At 49.0% G+C, this 20,677-nt stretch overlaps 1 protein-coding gene across 1 annotated transcript in view; it reads left to right on the top strand.

Annotated features, from left to right (window-relative positions):
• The window catches only part of SWAP70 (switching B cell complex subunit SWAP70), an 82,135-nt gene that overhangs the window by 38,963 nt on the left and 22,495 nt on the right, over window positions 1–20,677 (top strand). Inside the window, exons 2-3 of the mRNA XM_072119131.1 lie at window positions 11,091–11,231; window positions 19,305–19,478. Coding sequence (XP_071975232.1) covers window positions 11,091–11,231; window positions 19,305–19,478 — 315 coding nt within the window. The remainder of the gene's footprint in view (window positions 1–11,090; window positions 11,232–19,304; window positions 19,479–20,677) is intronic.

The raw sequence follows: 20,677 nt of genomic DNA, 5'->3' as shown, positions 1-20,677 counted from the left end.
ACACAGTGACTGCACCAGCAGCAGAATAGTGAGTGCTGCTCTAGAGTATAATACAGGATGTAACTCAGGATCAGTACAGGATAAGTAATGTCATGTATGTACACAGTGACTGCACCAGCAGCAGAATAGTGAGTGCAGCTCTGGGGTATAATACAGGATGTAACTCAGGATCAGTACAGGATAAGTAATGTCATGTATGTACACAGTGACTGCACCAGCAGCAGAATAGTGAGTGCAGCTCTGGGGTATAATACAGGATGTAACTCAGGATCAGTACAGGATAAGTAATGTCATGTATGTACACAGTGACTGCACCAGCAGCAGAATAGTGAGTGCAGCTCTGGGTATAATACAGGATGTAACTCAGGATCAGTACAGGATAAGTAATGTCATGTATGTACACAGTGACTGCACCAGCAGCAGAATAGTGAGTGCAGCTCTGGAGTATAATACAGGATGTAACTCAGGATCAGTACAGGATAAGTAATGTCATGTATGTACACAGTGACTGCACCAGCAGCAGAATAGTGAGTGCTGCTCTAGAGTATAATACAGGATGTAACTCAGGATCAGTACAGGATAAGTAATGTCATGTATGTACACAGTGACTGCACCAGCAGCAGAATAGTGAGTGCAGCTCTGGGGTATAATACAGGATGTAACTCAGGATCAGTACAGGATAAGTAATGTCATGTATGTACACAGTGACTGCACCAGCAGCAGAATAGTGAGTGCAGCTCTGGAGTATAATACAGGATGTAACTCAGGATCAGTACAGGATAAGTAATGTCACGTATGTACACAGTGACTGCACCAGCAGCAGAATAGTGAGTGCAGCTCTGGAGTATAATACAGGATGTAACTCAGGATCAGTACAGGATAAGTAATGTCATGTATGTACACAGTGACTGCACCAGCAGCAGAATAGTGAGTGCAGCTCAGGAGTATAATACAGGATGTAACTCAGGATCAGTACAGGATAAGTAATGTCATGTATGTACACAGTGACTGCACCAGCAGCAGAATAGTGAGTGCAGCTCTGGAGTATAATACAGGATGTAACTCAGGATCAGTACAGGATAAGTAATGGCATGTATGTACACAGTGACTGCTCCAGCAGCAGAATAGTGAGTGCTGCTCTAGAGTATAATACAGGATGTAACTCAGGATCAGTACAGGATAAGTAATGTCATGTATGTACACAGTGACTGCACCAGCAGCAGAATAGTGAGTGCAGCTCTGGGGTATAATACAGGATGTAACACAGGATCAGTACAGGATAAGTAATGTCATGTATGTACACAGTGACTGCACCAGCAGCAGAATAGTGAGTGCAGCTCTGGGGTATAATACAGGATGTAACTCAGGATCAGTACAGGATAAGTAATGTCATGTATGTACACAGTGACTGCACCAGCAGCAGAATAGTGAGTGCAGCTCTGGGGTATAATACAGGATGTAACTCAGGATCAGTACAGGATAAGTAATGTCATGTATGTGCACAGTGACTGCACCAGCAGCAGAATAGTGAGTGCAGCTCTGGAGTATAATACAGGATGTAACTCAGGATCAGTACAGGATAAGTAATGTCATGTATGTACACAGTGACTGCACCAGCAGCAGAATAGTGAGTGCAGCTCTGGGGTATAATACAGGATGTAACTCAGGATCAGTACAGGATAAGTAATGTCATGTATGTGCACAGTGACTGCACCAGCAGCAGAATAGTGAGTGCAGCTCTGGAGTATAATACAGGATGTAACACAGGATCAGTACAGGATAAGTAATGTCATGTATGTACACAGTGACTGCACCAGCAGCAGAATAGTGAGTGCAGCTCTGGAGTATAATACAGGATGTAACTCAGGATCAGTACAGGATAAGTAATGGCATGTATGTACACAGTGACTGCTCCAGCAGCAGAATAGTGAGTGCTGCTCTAGAGTATAATACAGGATGTAACTCAGGATCAGTACAGGATAAGTAATGTCATGTATGTACACAGTGACTGCACCAGCAGCAGAATAGTGAGAGCAGCTCTGGAGGCGGTTACCTCGTTAGAGGAGGGTGTGGCTGTGTGTGAAGCTGCTCTGTGCTTGTGCTCCTGAGCTCCTGGAGGATCCATCTACCTACCCAGGGCCTGCTCTCTCCTCTCCCAGGGAGGGAGTTGGGTTCCTGGGGATGAGCGAGGGAGCCGACTCCCAGGCTCCTGCTTCCCGGTCTAGGCCGGCGGGAGGCAGGAGAGGACAGCAACCGGCCAGCGCGATGGAGGACTCAGGGGTGAGACGGTCCACCAGGAGTCGCAGCAGTGTGACTCCCACCCCCCCTGAGTCTAATGTGAAGCAACACCCTAAGAACCTGGATGTGGGTGCGGGTGAGAGCGGTCCTTCCGGGGCTGGAGCCATGAAGCGGAGTGCTCACAGAGGTAAGGCTGACCATGCGGGGGGAGGCTGGGCGGTGCAGGGGCCCCGGGAGTCTTTGTCCACCTATGCCTCCTGGGTCCAGAGCCACCTCTGTGAGTACGAAGAGGCGACAAAGACCATCAGGAGGCTCCGGGAGGAGCTGCGATGTGCCCGCGCCAGGGCGAACACAGCGCAAAAAAAACGGAAAACAGAAATTTATTGTGAAATTAACAAACTTAAAGCTGACATTGATAAGCTGATGAAGAGAAAGAACTTTATTTGTAATAACAGCGGTCCATTTAAAGAAAAACTTTTAAATGATGAGAGATTTTCAGAAATGGCTGATACCAGAGAGCAAAGGCTGAAGGGGTTGCAGCCTGCAAGCCAGGTGGAGGAGGAGGATGATGATGATGATAACGAGCAGCAGTTCCCACCTGGCGGCCTGCAGGAAGATCAGCAGGCCTCGTGCAGTGGGCCCCCTGCAGGACAGCCAGCAGTAACACCTCGCTCGGGGGAGGACAGTGACACCGGCAGCCAGGGAGGGGCGCTCATGGCGGAGATCCGGCTGCTTGAGTCCCCAGTGCGCATGCAGAACTTTTCGTTTGGTGATGAACTCCCAGAGGAAGCCGCTGGGGGGAGCAGCCGGAGGAAGAGTAAGAAGACCAGGCCAAAGCAGCAAGAAGAGGTACGTTTCATCTTTACCCCCCTCCCTGTACACCCCCCCGGGCAAAGCGCAGGGTCAGCTCACTGTGCAAGCCCTGCTACCCAAACCCCCCCGAGTTCTGCAGTGGACCCGGTGCAAAGGTGCAGGGAGATTACAGGTGTGACATCTGATGTGGCGATGGGCTCCGTCTCTGTTTGTGGTAACAGTGGGGGAGCAGGGGAGGCATCGGCTGCAAGGCCGGACAGTCAGGGCGGCTCGGCAGTGGCGATAACATCAAAATCCAGTGCTGTGGTGCGTCCCCCGCTGGGAGGGGGGGATAGCCCGGCACTGGTGGCAGCTTCCGGTGCCTCGGCGCCTCTTCATGCTGTTGCCGCTGATCACTTGGTTATGGGGCGGCGGCAGTGTGGAGGGGTCGCTGAGGCTGAGGGCTCCGGACCTCCCAGACAAAAAGTGTTATTCTGTGTTGGTGTTGGGGATAATGTGAATTCTACGGAAATTGGAGATCAGCGGCGCCTCACACCGGCTAAAGAACAGCGGCGAATGTTACCAAGCCCTAGGAGAAGTAAAATAACATCTGCTACCGATGATGCGGAGGGCACAGGTGTGACAAGAGTTGTGGTCCCCTCTGGGCGATGCTCTGCGGGGGGATCCCCGTCCCTTGTGCCTGAAGATGCGGAGGTGGTCATGTCCCCTGATGTTGTTGCTGGTCCAGCCAGTGTGAGTGGAGTCAGTAATGTGGTGGATAATGTGAATGGTGTGAGTGGTGGAGAACCGTTACCAGTTATGGGGGTGAGTGATGGAGTCACTGGGGGTGTGAGTGGTGGAGAATCTTTTCCAGCTTTGGGGGTGGGTGATGGAGTGACTGGGGGTGTGAGTGGCGCGGCTGAGTGTAACATGCAGGTGGGTAGTGTTAATGTGGTGGGTGCAGGGGTTGGTCCGGTTGCTCCCCCAGTGGCGGCCCCCGTTAAGAGCTATGCCAGTGTCGCTGCTGGGGGAAGTAGGGGTCCATCATCCTCGTCTCTGGGCTCTGGGGACGGCTTTTTGCAACGGCGCCTCCTGCAGGCCTTACAGAAGGGAGAAAGGACGATCAATGTAGCGGGGCAGGAGGTTGATTTGTCGTTTTGGATAGAGAGGCACGGCCTGTCTGCCTTCCGAGAGCAAAGAGGCAGGGAGACACCATGGTCGCTCCCGACAACCGGGCCGGGTGCTAACCGTAGGAATGTGGTCCGTCTTCGGTGGCGTGGCAGTGATGTGTGTCCCCCTCGGGCACGGGTAGTTGAGCTGCTGCTGAAGATGGACTTCAAGGCGGCTGACATCTTTGCCTTGATCCATCCCTATGGTACATGTGAGTTTGATGTCAGCTTTGTTCGGCCGGAGGGGCTTGAGCTCTTCTGGTCCAACTATGAGCTGAGATACAACGAGCCCGAGTGGCGGGACTTTGCTGTGCAAGCAGTGTCCCGCCAGAGCGAACTCAAGAAAGTGACTGTTCTTACCCGTAACGAATCACTATCTTGCTTTGACATCATGACCTGGATGAATCGTTATGGAGAGGTACTGGGAGTACCCGAGAAAAATCGAGACGAGTTTGGTATCTGGTCAGGGGCCTGGACCTTCATGGTAAAGTTGAGGCGTTCAGGTAACTCAGTCGCCCACATCCCTTCATCAGCCTTCTTGGGGAGGGATCGGATCCTGATCTTCTACCGGGGGCAGCCTAAGCTGTGTCACAGGTGCGGTGACCCCACACATTTCAGCGCAAACTGCACCGTGCAGAAGTGTGCGTTGTGTGGGGGTGTCGGCCATCTCGCTGCATCCTGTACAGGGCAGATTAGGTGTAACCTGTGTGGTGATCTCGGTCACCCGTACAGTCGTTGTCCTCTTTCCTTCGCTAATGCGGGCTCAGCCTCAGCGGATGAAAGCCATGAGGCTGAATCTGCTGGGGAGGGGACTAGCAGAGGCGGAGGAGTGGAGGGGCCAGGGAAGAAAGACAGGAAAAAGACGCCTGCCCAGCTAAGGCGTCTAGAGAAGCGTCAACAGGAGAGAGAGCGGGGGGAGTCTCGGGCTGCTGGGACAACCTCTGGCGCTGTCCTGGAGACCACACCTGTCGCTGAGGCCCCAGGGGATGATGTACTGGATGAGGAGGTCAGGAGGATCGAGAGAGAGGAAGGTGCCACGTCCTCAGACTCCTCCCATTATGAGAGTATGGACGAGGATAATAGGGCGTGGCTAGAGGAAAAGCGTAAGCGTGGCGCCAAAAAGAAGAAAAAGGGTAAAAAGAAGGGAGGTGTAAGATCTTCTCCCTCCCTGACTAAGGTACCCAAGGAAGGTGCAACCGACCCCCCGCTGGTCGAACTTTCAAATCGATTCCTGGCCCTGGATGGAGCCTCTCCTGCCGATGGAGGGGCTGAGGGTGAAGGGCCAGAGGTGGCGGAGCCTGCAGGGGGTGCCGAGTCTCTCCCTGGGGAGTCAGGGTCCTCAGGAGGGGAGACTGGCCCAGAGTCTGGAGACGAGGATGAGGGGGCAGGTCCTGGATCTGCCCCTGAAGCATCAGAGGTGCGGGAGATGGACACCACAATATGTCTAAAAAGGGGGTGTTCATTTCCCGAGGGTGGTGGTAAGATGGGTAAAAAGAAAGCCGTCTAACTCAATCACTCATGATGGCGGCACCCACTCCGTTGACGCTGGCGTCCATTAATGTCGCCAGCATTAAGTCTGATGCGGCTAGATTTGCGGCCTTTGATTTTCTTGGCCGTGTTGAAGCCGACATTTTATTTTTGCAGGAGACCAGGCTGCCAGATTTGGCGGCCGTGTTTAGAGCTAAGAGGGAATGGAGACACGGGCCTTCCTATTGGTCTCTTGCGGCCGAGCCGTATAGCGGAGTGGCGGTCCTTTTTACCGCACCGGTAGAATGCAGACGAGTTATTGAGTTAGAAATGGGGAGGTGCCTGATCCTGGATGTCCTCATGAAGGGACAAGAACTTCGCCTAATTAATATCTATGGTCCCCAGTCCAAGTGGGACAGGAAGTGTCTCTTTATGAGGATCAAGCCCTACCTTTTTACAAGTCGGCAGGTGGTCTTTGGAGGGGACTTCAATGCTGTCACGAGGTCCCAGGATAGGGGAGGTTCCAGAGACAAGCTGACTTATGATAGCGTCGCTCTTAATAGCATAGCTAGTGAGGCTCGCCTGGTGGATGTCCACATCCGGCACACCCCAGGCCACGCGGGGTTCACCTATTATAGGGGTAGCTGCAGGTCTAGAATAGACAGGTTTTATTTAAAGGAGGAAGCCATTTCTTCAGCAGTGTCCGTTGTTGAGGTGGAGTTCTCCGACCACTGTTTAATTTTGTTTTCTCTGAATGTTACAGAGACCCCCCGGATGGGAAGAGGCTACTGGAAGCTCAATTCGTCTCTCCTGGAGGAAGCGGAGATCAGACAATCCTTTGAGGACTTTCTTCAGAGCCAGGTACCATTGCTGGGCCTTTGTAGCGGTAAGTCAGAGTGGTGGGAGATGCTCAAGAAAAGGGTGGCGAGATTCTTCCGCCAGCTCTCGAGCCTCAGGAGCCTGGACAGGTACCGCCTGTATCAGGGCCTGAGGAGGAAACTCGAGCATCTCGTCTCGACTGGGGGTAGTCGTGAGGACATCTCCAGAGTGAAATCCTTGCTGAAGAGGTGTCAGTACGATAGACACGCATCTTTGGTTTTTGAGAGGGATTACGGGAAATACCGCTCGCCCGACCCTTACAGAAACTGCAAGATGTCAGTGAATGGTAAAGTTGTCACGGGACTGGTTGACAGTACGGGATCCCTGAAAAGGTCCAGATCAGGGATTCTGGAGATCGTCAGATCCTTCTACTCGCACCTCTTGGGCAGGAAGGATCTAGATCGGGATGTGATGTCGGATTTCCTGGCTGAAACTGTCCCTGAGCCAGGAGTAGACCCCTCTCTTGATGTTTTGACAGAGATGATCAGTGAAGAGGAAGTCAGCCGGGCGATTGAAGGGCTCGCCCTCAAGAAATCGCCAGGTCCGGATGGCTTAACATCTGAGTTTTATAAGACCTTTAAGGACGCCTTGGTTCCCCTCTTGACTGAGGTATTCAATGAGTGTCTTTCCTCGGGCGCTCTGCCGAAGTCAATGAGGAGGTCTGCCCTGATCATCCTGTCAAAAGGTAAGGACCGATCTCGTATTGAGAACTGGCGTCCCATAGCGCTTCTCAATACGGACAGAAAGGTTTTGGCAAAGGTGCTGTTTAATCGGCTGGTGCAGTTTGCGCCCCGGCTCCTTTCGGGGACCCAGCACTGCTCTGTTCCAGGCCGCAGTACATTTAGTGCTGTGCTTTGTGTCCGGGAGGCAGTGGAGCAGGGCCGGGCTGGTAACTGGAAGGGGTACTTGCTGTCCTTGGATCAGGCAAAAGCGTTTGATCGGGTTAACCACGAGTACCTCTGGTCTGTCCTTCTGAGGTATGGCCTGCCTGGGGAGTTTGTCAATTGGCTGAAAGTTTTGTACGCAGGGGCAGAGAGTTTCCCGCTTGTGAACGGTTGGATTGGCCGCTCTTTTGAGGTCGGGTCTGGTGTTCGCCAGGGTTGTCCTCTGAGCCCACTTTTATACGTGTTCGCGATTGACCCATTCCTTAGGAGGGTTGATCGTGGGCCGTTGGTGGGAGTCGGGATGGATCGGGCAGCACCGGAAGCCACTCTAAGGGTGGTAGCGTATGCCGATGATGTCACCGTTTTCGTGTCCTCGGGAGGGGAGGCGCAATGGGTGATGTCAGAGGTTGACCGCTACTCAGAGGTTTCTGGGTCCAAGATCAACCGGGATAAGTGTGAGAGTCTCTGGCTGGGAGAGGGGGATCCAGGCTTTGATCTCCCGGACACTCTTCCAGGGCCCCAGGACTCTGCCAAAGTTCTCGGCATCGAATTCGGCCAGGGGGATTACCCCATGCAAAACTGGGACGGCAGGCTTAAGATCGCCGCTCAGAAGGTGGACCAGTGGAAGGGTTGGTCTTTGACCCTCAGAGAAAGGGTTAATCTGATCAAAACTTACCTGCTCCCGTTACTGATTTATCTGGGCAGTGTGTGCATGTTGCCAGAACCCCTCTGGACTCGGGTGTACAGTCTGTTCTTCCAGCTGTTATGGGGGAATAGGCTGAACCTTATCAAGAGGGAGGTTACTTACCGCACGAGGAGACAAGGAGGGTTGTGTATGGTCAACCCTGTGGTGTTCCTAGTGAATACCTTTCTTAAGATCAATGTAGCAAACCTCTGGAAAGAGAGGGCTCCTCCGTGGGTATACTCCTGCAGGGGATGGTTTCGGCCTTTCTTCCAGGAATGGGAGACAGGAGGGCGAGTGAAGGATCTCCGCACACCGCATGGGCATCTTCCGGCTTACGCTACCCCGGTTCTGAAGGTGATTCGCCGGTGGGGTCTGGGAATGTGGGAGATCAGGACCATGTCGAGGAAAATCCTTGACAAAAGGGTTCTGTTGACCCATTTCCAGAAGCCCCTGGCCCTCAGGGATTGCCCAAGTCGGGATCTGGGGGTGGGTTTGAGTTTATTGAATTCCATCAGGATCCCCTTGAAGTTTTGGGACTTGACTTGGCGCTGCTTCCATGGAAAGCTGTGTGTGAGGGACAATCTGAAGTGTAGGAGCTCTGAGGAAAGGGGTTGTCCCCGGGAGGAGTGCGGTGGCCTGCTGGAGAGCATGGACCACTTCCTGCTTCAGTGCCCCTTTAACACAGAGGTGTACAACCGGGTGGGCGCTTCCATCCATTGGCCCGGGTTGGCCGGTCTCTCCTATGCGGAGTGGGCCTATGGAGCACTCAGAGGCCTGGGTGGCCGGGACCGATGCACGTTATTCCTAGTCAGTCTAGTGGTCAGGTACCACACGTGGAATGCACGGTGCTTAGTTTCGACGCAGCGTAAAATCCTCCCGGTGGATGAGGTGGTTAGGAACATTCTGGGTGACCTGGTGAAGGTGCGCTCTCTGGAGTATGAGAGGCTGGGCACGGGGAGGGCCTCTCTCCTTTGGAGGGGGTTCTCCTTTAGTGTCCCTTAGTCTGTCATCTCCTCTCCTGGTGTTGGGCTGATGCTGCACAGTAGATTTTTGTTTTGTATCTGGGCATGTAGTGATGTTGGGCTTGCAGGGGCCGAACCTGGGCTTTATGTGGTTTGGATTGATGTTGTTTAGACTTTATTTGTATTGTGTTTTCTTTATGTTATGTTGTAATTACTGTATATATATTGTATATATTGTATATAGTGGGGTTTGGGACATAGCGTTAGGTTGGGAGGGGGGTGATGGTGGTGGGACTTATGAACTGACCTGGGCACTGGTCTGGACTACTTAACGCAAACTTTGGACGTTAGACCAGTGTCTGGGGGGAAGGGGAGGGTGCGGGTGAGGGATTTAGTTTAGTGTAGTGTTATGTGTATTCTGTGTTTGTTATTATATATATTTAAAAAAAAAAAAAAAAAAAAAAAAAAATAATAATAATAAATGGGTGTGGGGTGGTTTGTTATTAGAGGGTGCGGGGTGGGTTTATGTATATTTATGGTCATTTATGTTTATTTGTGGGTGTGGCTTGTGTTTTGTTATTGGTTTGGTTTAGGATGTAATAATCGGTTGGGTGGGGGTTGTGGTATTTGGTGTTTATTCATTTTGGTGTATTGTAAGTTATTATTTTTGCTAGGTGTGAATGGGGCTGGACCAGCAGGTAAGATATTGTATATATTTTGTATATATTGTATATTATGTTTGGTTTGTGTTATGTTTTTTACTTTTATATAAAATAAAAGATCTACAGGATGTAACACAGGATCAGTACAGGATAAGTAATGTCATGTATGTACACAGTGACTGCACCAGCAGCAGAATAGTGAGTGCAGCTCTGGGGTATAATACAGGATGTAACTCAGGATCAGTACAGGATAAGTAATGTCATGTATGTGCACAGTGACTGCACCAGCAGCAGAATAGTGAGTGCAGCTCTGGAGTATAATACAGGATGTAACTCAGGATCAGTTCAGGATAAGTAATGTCATGTATGTACACAGTGACTGCACCAGCAGCAGAATAGTGAGTGCAGCTCTGGAGTGTAATACAGGATGTAACTCGGGATCAGTACAGGATAAGTAATGTCATGTATGTACACAGTGACTGCACTAGCAGCAGAATAGTGAGTGCAGCTCTGGGGTATAATACAGGATGTAACTCAGGATCAGTACAGGATAAGTAATGTCATGTATGTTCACAGTGACTGCACCAGCAGCAGAATAGTGAGTGCAGCTCTGGGGTATAATACAGGATGTAACTCAGGATCAGTACAGGATAAGTAATGTCATGTATGTACACAGTGACTGCACCAGCAGCAGAATAGTGAGTGCAGCTCTGGAGTATAATACAGGATGTAACTCAGGATCAGTACAGGATAAGTAAGGTCATGTATGTACACAGTGACTGCACCAGCAGCAGATAGTGAGTGCAGCTCTGGAGTATAATACAGGATGTAACTCAGGATCAGTACAGGATAAGTAATGTCATGTATGTACACAGTGACTGCACCAGCAGCAGAATAGTGAGTGCAGCTCTGGGGTATAATACAGGATGTAACTCAGGATCAGTACAGGATAAGTAATGTTATGTATGTACACAGTGACTGCACCAGCAGCAGAATAGTGAGTGCAGCTCTGGAGTATAATACAGGATGTAACTCAGGATCAGTACAGGATAAGTAATGTCATGTATGTACACAGTGACTGCACCAGCAGCAGAATAGTGAGTGCAGCTCTGGAGTATAATACAGGATGTAACTCAGGATCAGTTCAGGATAAGTAATGCCATGTATGTACACAGTGACTGCACCAGCAGCAGAATAGTGAGTGCAGCTCTGGGGTATAATACAGGATGTAACTCAGGATCAGTACAGGATAAGTAATGTCATGTATGTACACAGTGACTGCACCAGCAGCAGAATAGTGAGTGCAGCTCTGGGGTATGATCAGTGTGTAATCTCTGTGGTCTGGTCCTCAGGTTCTCTCGCACAATCTCTGTACGTTGCTGAACGTTCCGCATGATCCGGTGGCTCTGGAGGAACATTTCAGAGATGATGATGAGGGTCCGGTATCTAACCAGGGGTACATGCCGTATCTGGACAAGTTCATCCTGGATAAGGTAAGGTCACTACTTCTTATCACTTGTAGTCATGGGACATATGGGAAGTGTTATAGATAGTGGAGAGCGCCTTTAAGCTGGCACCTGCCCTTTAACTATTATCGCGCTGCACTGTACAGGAGCCTCCGGAGCCGCGTCCCGTCATCTTTGTGTAACTCATTCAGAATTCTATAAAAGCGCTCAGTGATGTCAGGATTACTACACGATGGAAGGGAAGTTACACATCCTGCAGAGACTGTCTCATTACTGTCTCCAAAGTCACATGAACAGCAAGCGACCAATGGAACAGACCGAACAACGTCATGTGAGAGATAGGACCTCCCCCCTAGCCACCCATATATGGAGGAACCATCAGAGGCTCCAGCAATATAAAGGACCTCCAAAAGTCCTCTCCTGTAGACGACTGTCACATTACTCTCCCCTCACCAATCGACCAATGGAACAGACAGAACAACGTGATGTGAGAGATAGGACCTCCCACCCTGCATATGTGGGAACCATCAGAGGCTCCAGCAATCTAAAGGACCTCCAAAAGTCCTCTCCTGCAGAACCTCCAAAATCTCAGTAACTAATGCGTCACCGTCACCGATTACTTTCCTGCTCCGTGGATTTCCTGGAATGTGACTTTTGGTTCTGTTGTTATATAACATGTGAAGTGCAGGGAGCTGAGTACATGAAACGAGCGCAGTGCAGGAGATGTTTGTACAGTCCCCGGGTCACTTACCTCTGAGTGTTCTCTGCAGCCGAGCAGAAAATACCAACAATTCACAGAACACTTCATAATGTGACCCGTTCGGACTGCAGATTCCTGGGTGCTGCGTTACACCCAGTGATCCCGGGGGGAATGAGTATTAGGGTGTCATGACATAAACTTCCTCCGGGGGCAGGATTTTGTTGAAATTGGGTGACAACCTGTATGGATTCTAGAGCAGCTCTTATGGTGTTACTGTGCTTTACACTGCAGCTCTGCACATTATCTGCTCTGCGCTTTACACTGCAGCTCTGCACATTATCTGCTCTGCGCTTTACACTACAGCTCTGCACATTATCTGCTCTGCGCTTTACACTGCAGCTCTGCACATTATCTGCTCTGCGCTTTACACTACAGCTCTGCACATTATCTGCTCTGCGCTTTACACTGCAGCTCTGCACATTATCTGCTCTGCGCTTTACACTGCAGCTCTGCACATTATCTGCTCTGCGCTTTACACTGCAGCTCTGCACATTATCTGCTCTGCGCTTTACACTGCAGCTCTGCACATTATCTGCTCTGCGCTTTACACTGCAGCTCTGCACATTATCTGCTCTGCGCTTTACACTGCAGCTCTGCACATTATCTGCTCTGCGCTTTACACTGCAGCTCTGCACATTATCTGCTCTGCGCTGTACACTGCATCTCTGCACATTATCTGCTCTGTGTTGTACACTGCAGCTCTGCACATTATCTGCTCTGCGCTTTACACTGCAGCTCTGCACATTATCTGCTCTGCGCTTTACACTGCAGCTCTGCACATTATCTGCTCTGCGCTGTACACTGCAGCTCTGCACATTATCTGCTCTGCGCTTTACACTGCAGCTCTGCACATTATCTGCTCTGCGCTTTACACTGCAGCTCTGCACATTATCTGCTCTGCGCTTTACACTGCAGCTCTGCACATTATCTGCTCTGCGCTTTACACTGCAGCTCTGCACATTATCTGCTCTGCGCTGTACACTGCAGCTCTGCACATTATCTGCTCTGTGTTGTACACTGCAGCTCTGCACATTATCTGCTCTGCGCTTTACACTGCATCTCTGCACATTATCTGCTCTGTGCTGTACACTGCATCTCTGCACATTATCTGCTCTGCGCTGTACACTGCATCTCTGCACATTATCTGCTCTGTGCTGTACACTGCATCTCTGCACATTATCTGCTCTGTGCTGTACACTGCAGCTCTGCACATTATCTGCTCTGCGCTGTACACTGCAGCTTTGCACATTATCTGCTCTGCGCTTTACACTACAGCTCTGCACATTATCTGCTCTGCGCTTTACACTGCAGCTCTGCACATTATCTGCTCTGTGCTGTACACTGCATCTCTGGACATTATCTGCTCTGTGCTGTACACTGCAGCTCTGCACATTATCTGCTCTGCGCTTTACACTGCAGCTCTGCACATTATCTGCTCTGCGCTTTACACTGCAGCTCTGCACATTATCTGCTCTGCGCTTTACACTGCAGCTCTGCACATTATCTGCTCTGCGCTTTACACTACAGCTCTGCACATTATCTGCTCTGCGCTTTACACTGCAGCTCTGCACATTATCTGCTCTGCGCTTTACACTGCAGCTCTGCACATTATCTGCTCTGCGCTTTACACTGCAGCTCTGCACATTATCTGCTCTGCGCTTTACACTGCAGCTCTGCACATTATCTGCTCTGCGCTGTACACTGCATCTCTGCACATTATCTGCTCTGCGCTTTACACTGCAGCTCTGCACATTATCTGCTCTGCGCTTTACACTGCAGCTCTGCACATTATCTGCTCTGCGCTTTACACTGCAGCTCTGCACATTATCTGCTCTGCGCTTTACACTGCAGCTCTGCACATTATCTGCTCTGCGCTTTACACTGCAGCTCTGCACATTATCTGCTCTGCGCTGTACACTGCATCTCTGCACATTATCTGCTCTGCGCTTTACACTGCATCTCTGCACATTATCTGCTCTGCGCTTTACACTACAGCTCTGCACATTATCTGCTCTGCGCTTTACACTGCAGCTCTGCACATTATCTGCTCTGTGCTGTACACTGCAGCTCTGCACATTATCTGCTCTGCGCTGTACACTGCATCTCTGCACATTATCTGCTCTGCGCTTTACACTGCAGCTCTGCACATTATCTGCTCTGCGCTTTACACTACAGCTCTGCACATTATCTGCTCTGCGCTTTACACTGCAGCTCTGCACATTATCTGCTCTGCGCTTTACACTACAGCTCTGCACATTATCTGCTCTGCGCTTTACACTGCAGCTCTGCACATTATCTGCTCTGCGCTTTACACTGCAGCTCTGCACATTATCTGCTCTGCGCTGTACACTGCAGCTCTGCACATTATCTGCTCTGCGCTTTACACTGCAGCTCTGCACATTATCTGCTCTGCGCTGTACACTGCATCTCTGCACATTATCTGCTCTGCGCTTTACACTGCAGCTCTGCACATTATCTGCTCTGCGCTTTACACTACAGCTCTGCACATTATCTGCTCTGCGCTTTACACTGCAGCTCTGCACATTATCTGCTCTGCGCTTTACACTGCAGCTCTGCACATTATCTGCTCTGCGCTTTACACTGCAGCTCTGCACATTATCTGCTCTGCGCTTTACACTGCAGCTCTGCACATTATCTGCTCTGCGCTTTACACTGCAGCTCTGCACATTATCTGCTCTGCGCTTTACACTGCAGCTCTGCACATTATCTGCTCTGCGCTTTACACTGCAGCTCTGCACATTATCTGCTCTGCGCTGTACACTGCAGCTCTGCACATTATCTGCTCTGTGCTGTACACTGCAGCTCTGCACATTATCTGCTCTGCGCTTTACACTACAGCTCTGCACATTATCTGCTCTGCGCTTTACACTGCAGCTCTGCACATTATCTGCTCTGCGCTTTACACTGCAGCTCTGCACATTATCTGCTCTGCGCTTTACACTGCAGCTCTGCACATTATCTGCTCTGCGCTTTACACTGCAGCTCTGCACATTATCTGCTCTGCGCTTTACACTGCAGCTCTGCACATTATCTGCTCTGCGCTGGTTGTTATCGCTGTGTTGTCTTGTCTCATCTCTTCCCGGAGGTCACAGACTCGGATCCTTCACTATCAACCTCTTTATTCCGAGACTCTTTCCCCAAGGAGTTTGTTATGTCTTCAGTCCCATAATGCACTGCTCAGGTGTGAACGGCCGGATGATGTTTTGGTTGTAACCGTAGAAGAAATCGAATCGACAGTTTTCAAAAATGTTACATTTGACATAAATTTAATTGTCAGAATCGGTTGCACCATCCTTTCTACTCTAGTCACATCCAAAGCTGCACACAAATCTGTTACTTTTTAAGGAATAGTATTTGGTGTCACACAACTCAGTGTTCCCACAATGCATTGTGGTCCTGTTATGGGTAGAAAGCTTTGGATGTGTATGGAGTAGCAATGTCTCTTGATTGTAGACTCCATCTGAGCTCCCATAATGCTCTGCTTTTGCAGCTTTGGATGTGAACGGAGTAGGATGTTTTGGTTTTTCATTTTTTCGGATATTTTGGTGGCGGTCTCCCCCTCTTTCCATTCTCCCGGTGGCTGTAGTCACAGATTACCACGACAACGCTCCGAGATGCTCCTCACATGCCCCGACCCTTCTTTTATAGGAGGCCAAGATTTTGTAGAAAGTTCTCGTTTTTCACAGATGCAAATGAATTATTGATCTTGTAGAAAAGGAAGTGAACAGGAGGCTCATTGTGCCCGGGGGGCCGGGGGGCGGCTCTGGACCCCCTGGATCCCAGCCCAGATACACAACCTCATCTTATAGCAAGTGTCTCCCAGGGGCGAATAATGAGCCCCTCATAGTCATCACAAAGGGCCAATGTCACATCCTGCGCACCACATGCTTAACCCTTAACATTTCCTGCCCTCAGCTGTAAATAGGAAATGATGTTTTTACTCTTCGTAGCTCCTCCTAGTGGTGGCTGTATATACAGTATGTAGTAATCTCCTGAGCTCCCCCTAGTGGTGGTGTATATACAGTATGTAGTAGTCTCCTGAGCTCCTCCTAGTGGTGGCTGTATATACAGTATGTAGTAATCTCCTGAGCTCCCCCTAGTGGTGGCTGTATATACAGTATATAGTAATCTCCTGAGCTCCCCCTAGTGGTGGCTGTATATACAGTATGTAGTAATCTCCTGAGCTCCTCCTGGTGGTGGCTGTATATACAGTATGTAGTAATCTCCTGAGCTCCTCCTAGTGGTGGCTGTATATACAGTATGTAGTAATCTCCTGAGCTCCTCCTGGTGGTGGCTGTATATACAGTATGTAGTAATCTCCTGAGCTCCCCCTAGTGGTGGCTGTATATACAGTATGTAGTAATCTCCTGAGCTCCCCCAAGTGGTGGCTGTATATATAGTATGTAGTAATCTCCTGAGCTCCTCCTAGTGGTGGCTGTATATACAGTATGTAGTAATCTCCTGAGCTCCTCCTGGTGGTGGCTGTATATACAGTATGTAGTAATCTCCTGAGCTCCCCCTAGTGGTGGCTGTATATACAGTATGTAGTAATCTCCTGAGCTCCCCCAAGTGGTGGTGTATATACAGTATGTAGTAATTTCCTGAGCTCCTCCTAGTGGTGGCTGTATATACAGTATGTAGTAATCTCCTGAGCTCCCCCTAGTGGTGGTGTATATACAGTATGTAGTAATCTCCTGAGCTCCTCCTAGTGGTGGCTGTATATACAGTATGTAGTAATCTCCTGAGCTCCCCCTAGTGGTGGTGTATATACAGTATGTAGTAATCTCCTGAGCTCCTCCTAGTGGTGGCTGTATATACAGTATGTAGTAGTCTCCTGAGCTCCTCCTAGTGGTGGCTGTATATACAGTATGTAGTAATCTCCTGAGCTCCCCCTAGTGGTGGCTGTATATACAGTATATAGTAATCTCCTGAGCTCCCCCTAGTGGTGGCTGTATATACAGTATGTAGTAATCTCCTGAGCTCCTCCTGGTGGTGGCTGTATATACAGTATGTAGTAATCTCCTGAGCTCCTCCTAGTGGTGGCTGTATATACAGTATGTAGTAATCTCCTGAGCTCCTCCTGGTGGTGGCTGTATATACAGTATGTAGTAATCTCCTGAGCTCCCCCTAGTGGTGGCTGTATATACAGTATGTAGTAATCTCCTTAGCTCCCCCAAGTGGTGGCTGTATATATAGTATGTAGTAATCTCCTGAGCTCCTCCTAGTGGTGGCTGTATATACAGTATGTAGTAATCTCCTGAGCTCCTCCTGGTGGTGGCTGTATATACAGTATGTAGTAATCTCCTGAGCTCCCCCTAGTGGTGGCTGTATATACAGTATGTAGTAATCTCCTGAGCTCCCCCAAGTGGTGGCTGTATATACAGTATGTAGTAATCTCCTGAGCTCCTCCTAGTGGTGGCTGTATATACAGTATGTAGTAATCTCCTGAGCTCCCCCAAGTGGTGGCTGTATATATAGTATGTAGTAATCTCCTGAGCTCCTCCTAGTGGTGGTATATATACAGTATGTAATAATATCCTGAGCTCCTCCTAGTGGTGGCTGTATATACAGTATGTAGTAATCTCCTGAGCTCCTCCTAGTGGTGGCTGTATATACAGTATGTAGTAATCTCCTGAGCTCCTCCTAGTGTAGGTGTATATACTGTATGTAGTAATCTCCTGAGCTCCTCCTAGTGGTGGCTGTATATACAGTATATAGTAATCTCCTGAGCTCCCCCTAGTGTAGGTGTATATACAGTATGTAGTAATCTCCTGAGATCCTCCTAGTGGTGGCTGTATTTACAGTATGTAGTAATCTCCTGAGCTCCTCCTAGTGGTGGTGTATATACAGTATGTAGTAATCTCCTGAGCTCCTCCTAGTGGTTGTGTATATAAAGTATGTAGTAATCTCCTGAGCACCTCCTCGTGGTGGCTGTATATACAGTATATAGTTATCTCCAGAGCTCCTCCTAGTGGTGGTGTATATACAGTATGTAGTAATCTCCTGAGATCCCACTAGTGGTGGTTGTATATACAGTACGTAGTAATCTCCTGATCTCCTCATAGTGGTATCTGTATATACATTATGTAGTAATCTCCTGATCTCCTCATAGTGGTGGCTTTATATACCGTATGTAGAAATCTCCTGAGCTCCCTCTAGTGGTGGTGTATATACAGTATGTAGAAATCTCCTGAGCTCCCCCTAGTGGTGGTGTATATACAGTATGTAGAAATATCCTGAGCTCCTCCTAGTGCTGTGTGTATATACAGTATGTAGAAATATCCTGAGCTCCCCCTAGTGGTGGCCGTAGATACAGTATGTAGAAATCTCCTGAGCTCCTCCTAGTGGTGGCTGTATATACAGTATGTAGAAATCTCCTGAGCTCCTCCTAGTGGTGGTGTATATACAGTATGTAGAAATCTCCTGAGCTCCTCCTAGTGGTGGCTGTATATACAGTATGTAGTAATCTCCTGAGCTCCTCCTAGTGGTGGTGTATATACAGTATATAGTAATCTCCTGAGCTCCTCCTAGTGGTGGCTGTATATACAGTATGTAGTAATCCCCTGAGCTCCTCCTAGTGGTGGCTGTATATACAGTATGCAGTAATCTCCTGAGCTCCTCCTAGTGGTGGTGTATATACGGTATATAGTAATCTCCTGAGCTCCTCCTAGTGGTGGCTGTATATACAGTATGTAGTATTCTCCTGAGCTCCTCCTAGTGGTGGCTGTATATACAGCATGTAGTAATCTCCTGAGCTCCTCCTAGTGGTGGCTGTATATACAGTATGTATAATCTCCTGAGCTCCCTCTAGTGGTGGTGTATATACAGTATATAGTAATCTCCTGAGCTCCTCCTAGAGGTGGCTGTATATACAGTATGTAGTAATCTCCTGAGCTCCTCCTAGTGGTGGTGTATATACAGTATATAGTAATCTCCTGAGCTCCTCCTAGTGGTGGCTGTATATACAGTATGTAGTAATCCCCTGAGCTCCTCCTAGTGGTGGCTGTATATACAGTATGCAGTAATCTCCTGAGCTCCTCCTAGTGGTGGTGTATATACAGTATATAGTAATCTCCTGAGCTCCTCCTAGTGGTGGCTGTATATACAGTATGTAGTATTCTCCTGAGCTCCTCCTAGTGGTGGCTGTATATACAGCATGTAGTAATCTCCTGAGCTCCTCCTAGTGGTGGCTGTATATACAGTATGTAGTAATCTCCTGAGCTCCTCCTAGTGGTGGCTGTATATACATTCTTTTTTTTTTTTTACTATATATATAGTTTTTAGTCACCTGCCTGTATATACTGTATTTTATCTTTTAGGTACATGGAGAGTTTGACAAGGTGGAGTTCTATAAGATGTGTTGGACTCTCTGCGCTAAGAAATACCTGGTGAGGAGTCCTCTGTGCATCAGCGAGGACAGCGCCTTCAAGGTTTGGACTATATTCAACTTCCTGTCAGATGACAAGTACCCGCTCACCATCGTCCCGGAAGAGGTAAGTGACGCACGGCGCCCCCTAGTGTCCATGTAGTAATCCCCCTCTCCACATGGTTTGGGTTTTCTCCTTTGTCCCCAGATAACAATATTGCAACAAATGTATCAGCTGAACTTATAATCAGTTAACCCCCTCCTCGCCAGGGAAGACCAGTGACGGGATGTGGGGAAAAAATATAAAACTTTATTAAAAATCTACATAATTGTTAGTCCCTGTGTGGAGCGGTCCCTGTCCTCGGGCTTCTGTGGGCTCCTGCGGGCTCCTCCCCGCTTCTCCCGCGGTTTCCGCTATTTCTCTGCGTTTATATTTATGATCTGTGTGTTTTTATGACTCTATAAAGTTTTATGTTCCCTCTGTCAATGTTTTATGAAATCTTCGTGATTTTATGACCCCGGTTTCTACATCCCCTCAGTCCTCCCCTGTTACGTGGGTGTCCAGGTATCTGCAGGAAGTCCATGGTTTGGGCTCATACTGGATGGTAGGGGGTTTGTGAGACAACCAGTCCTATTGTCAGGGGTCCGTGCTCTGTGTGGTCATCAGTGCAGTGTAAGTGCATTGTCTGCTGGAGCCCCTGTAGTCTGGACTCCGCCCCCTGCTCCATATGAGCCTCAGATTTATACTTTGTCCTTCCTGTAGGGCCGGTGCTGTGTATATAAAGCATGTATGCAAATAGTGGTGGCTGTCTATACAGTATATAGTAATCACCTGAGCTCCTCCTAGTGGTGGCTGTATATACAGTATATAGTAATCACCTGAGCTCCTCCTAGTGGTGGCTGTATATACAGTATATAGTAATCTCCTGAGCTCCCCCTAGTGGTGTCTGTATATACAGTATGTAGTAATCTCCTGAGCTCCTCCTAGTGGTGGCTGTATATACAGTATATAGTAATCACCTGAGCTCCTTCTAGTGGTGTCTGTATATACTGTATGTAGTAATCTCCTGAGCTCCCCCTAGTGGTGTCTGTATATACAGTATAGAGTAATCTCCTTAGCTCCCCCTAGTGGTGTCTGTATATACAGTATATAGTAATCACCTGAGCTCCTTCTAGTGGTGTCTGTATATACTGTATGTAGTAATCTCCTGAGCTCCTCCTAGTGGTGGTGTATATACAGTATATAGTAATCACCTGAGCTCCTCCTAGTGGTGGCTGTATATACAGTATATAGTAATCACCTGAGCTCCCCCTAGTGGTGGCTGT

Source organism: Engystomops pustulosus, chromosome 7 (assembly GCF_040894005.1).
Source record: "Engystomops pustulosus chromosome 7, aEngPut4.maternal, whole genome shotgun sequence".
NCBI lineage: Eukaryota > Metazoa > Chordata > Amphibia > Anura > Leptodactylidae > Engystomops > Engystomops pustulosus.
This window is presented reverse-complemented; position numbering and strand designations above follow the sequence as displayed.